Below are 2,220 nucleotides of genomic sequence, written 5' to 3' on the forward strand. Positions count from 1 at the left end.
ACGCATGCGTCATACAGTCTGCCTTTTACTCTGAGTGAGAGTCCCTTTGTCGCCAGCAGGGGTAAGAGCTCTCTAAACTTTGCCCAGGCTATTCTTATTCTAGCAGCTACACTTTCAGCGCACCCACCCCCACTACTAACTTGGTCGCCCAGATAGCGGAAGCTATCGACTACCTCTAGTTTTTCACCCTGGAATGAGATATATATATATATTCTTTTGTTTTTATTCTTTTACTTGTTTCAGTCATTTGACTGCGGCTATGCTGGAGCACCGCCTTAGTCGAGCAAATCGAACCCAGGACTTTTTCTTTATCGGTCTCTTTTGTCAAACTGCTAAGTTACAGGGACGTAAACACACCAGCATCGACTGTCAAGTGATGTTGGTTGGGACAAACACACACACACAAGCACACACATACATACATACACACAAACATACATACATACACACAAACATACATAATACATACATACATACATACAAACAGACAGAAATCGTAGTCGTGACTGATGCCAGTGCCGTCTGACTGGCACCTGTGCTGGTGGCACGTAAAAAGCACCATTCGAGTGTTGGGCCTCATGGAGGCAGTGACAGATGACCAAGATCATTGACAATATACCATGCTGTGTAAACCTGTCAAGCCAAGTGAGACTGTAGACGTGGTGTTAGATCAATGGCACCCGTGCCAGCGGCACGTAAAAAACATCCACTACACTCTTGGAGTGGTTGGCGTTAGGAAAGGCATTAAGCCATAGAAACCTTACCAAATCAGATTGGAACCTGGTGCAGCAGCCCGGCTTACCAGTTTTCAGTCAAACCGTCCAACCCATGCCAGCATGGAAAATGGACGTTAAATGATAATGATGTTGATGATGATGATCATAAGTCATCATGATCATCATTTAACCTCCATGTTTTATGCTTGCATGGGTTGGGCGGTTTGACAAGGATCTGATGAGTCGAAGGACTGCACCATGCTCAAGTGACTGCATTGGCTTGGTATGTATGGCTGGATGCCCTTCCTAATGCCTGTCACTCGGTACTTTTTTTTTTTGTGGCACCAGCACCAGTGAGGTTACCCACAATGCAGCATGCAATACTAAGATCGTTGCTGACTGATTGGATGCTTTTCTTTTATGCCACTGGCACTATGTAGCTTGCAAATCAACAGACCCAGGGAGGGAGGATGGAGGTTAAGGTCGGAGGGAAGAGGTTGGGATAGAGCAGGTTCTCGTTGTAGAAGATCTACGTTACCTAAAGATGTTATTTATTTTCTTAGCTCTGATATAAGTGCAGGCATTTTATAATGAATGCTGTTTTCTTTTCTTTAATGCAGGTCCTAGGTCTACTTTCATCACTGCCAATCACGAGGTGTCCTTAGACTTCCAGGTGCCATCTCATGGTAAAGACAAGTCAGTGTCTTCTGAAACATCTTCAGAATCTGAGATTAAAAGCAGCAATAAAAGAACCTCAATTCCAGTGCATGATGCTGATTCCAAAAATTCACCTCCTAGAAAAATATGTAAACGACCAATAATAATCGACGATGATGATGATGATGATAATGATGAAGAGGAGGAGGAGGAAGAATCAACAGAAAATTCAAACTCAAATGATTTTATTCCTCAAAAGCCCTCAGAACACAAATGACGAAACATTCTAAATTAAAATTCTTTTTTATACATTATAAGATGTCATTTGTTTTTGTTGTTCTCTTTTGCTTTTCCGAGATAAGTCGTCGCCGCTGCCACCGTCGCCGCTGCCACCGTCGCCGTCGTCATCATCATGATTGTCAGCAGAATCATTAACATGTCACGCAAAATGCTTAACAGCATTTCAACTCTCTTTACGTTCTGAGAGTTCAAATTCTGCCGAGGTCGGCCTCACCTTTTATCCCTTTGAGGTCAATAACACTAAGTACCAGTAGAGCAATGGCATCTTTTTTTTGGGGGGGGGGTTGATGAATTAAGTACCAGTTGAGTACTGGGGTCGATGTGATTGACTGTCCCCTTCCCCACAAATTCCAAGCCTTGTGCCTATAGTAGAAAGGATTGAGCCAAGCCAACAGAATCCTTAGAATTCTGAATGAAATGCTTAGCAGCATTTCGTTCGTCCTTACATTCTGAGTTCAAATTCCATCAAGGTTGACTTTGCCTTTCATCCTTTCGGGGTTGATAAAATAAATACCAGTCAAACAATGGGCTCAATGTAAATGACTAA

General features: G+C 42.9%; 1 protein-coding gene across 1 annotated transcript in view; it reads left to right on the forward strand.

Moving 5' to 3' along the window:
* The window catches only part of LOC106882388 (ATP-dependent DNA helicase Q1), a 31,641-nt gene extending 29,944 nt beyond the window's left edge, over positions 1–1,697 (forward strand). The window contains exon 12 of the mRNA XM_052969118.1: positions 1,337–1,697. Within this exon, the coding sequence (XP_052825078.1) occupies positions 1,337–1,650 (314 nt within the window). The 3' untranslated portion in view covers positions 1,651–1,697. The remainder of the gene's footprint in view (positions 1–1,336) is intronic.
* Positions 1,698–2,220: the final 523 nt, after the last annotated feature.

The sequence above is a fragment of the Octopus bimaculoides genome, chromosome 7, assembly GCF_001194135.2.
Source record: "Octopus bimaculoides isolate UCB-OBI-ISO-001 chromosome 7, ASM119413v2, whole genome shotgun sequence".
NCBI classification, from domain to species: Eukaryota; Metazoa; Mollusca; class Cephalopoda; order Octopoda; family Octopodidae; genus Octopus; species Octopus bimaculoides.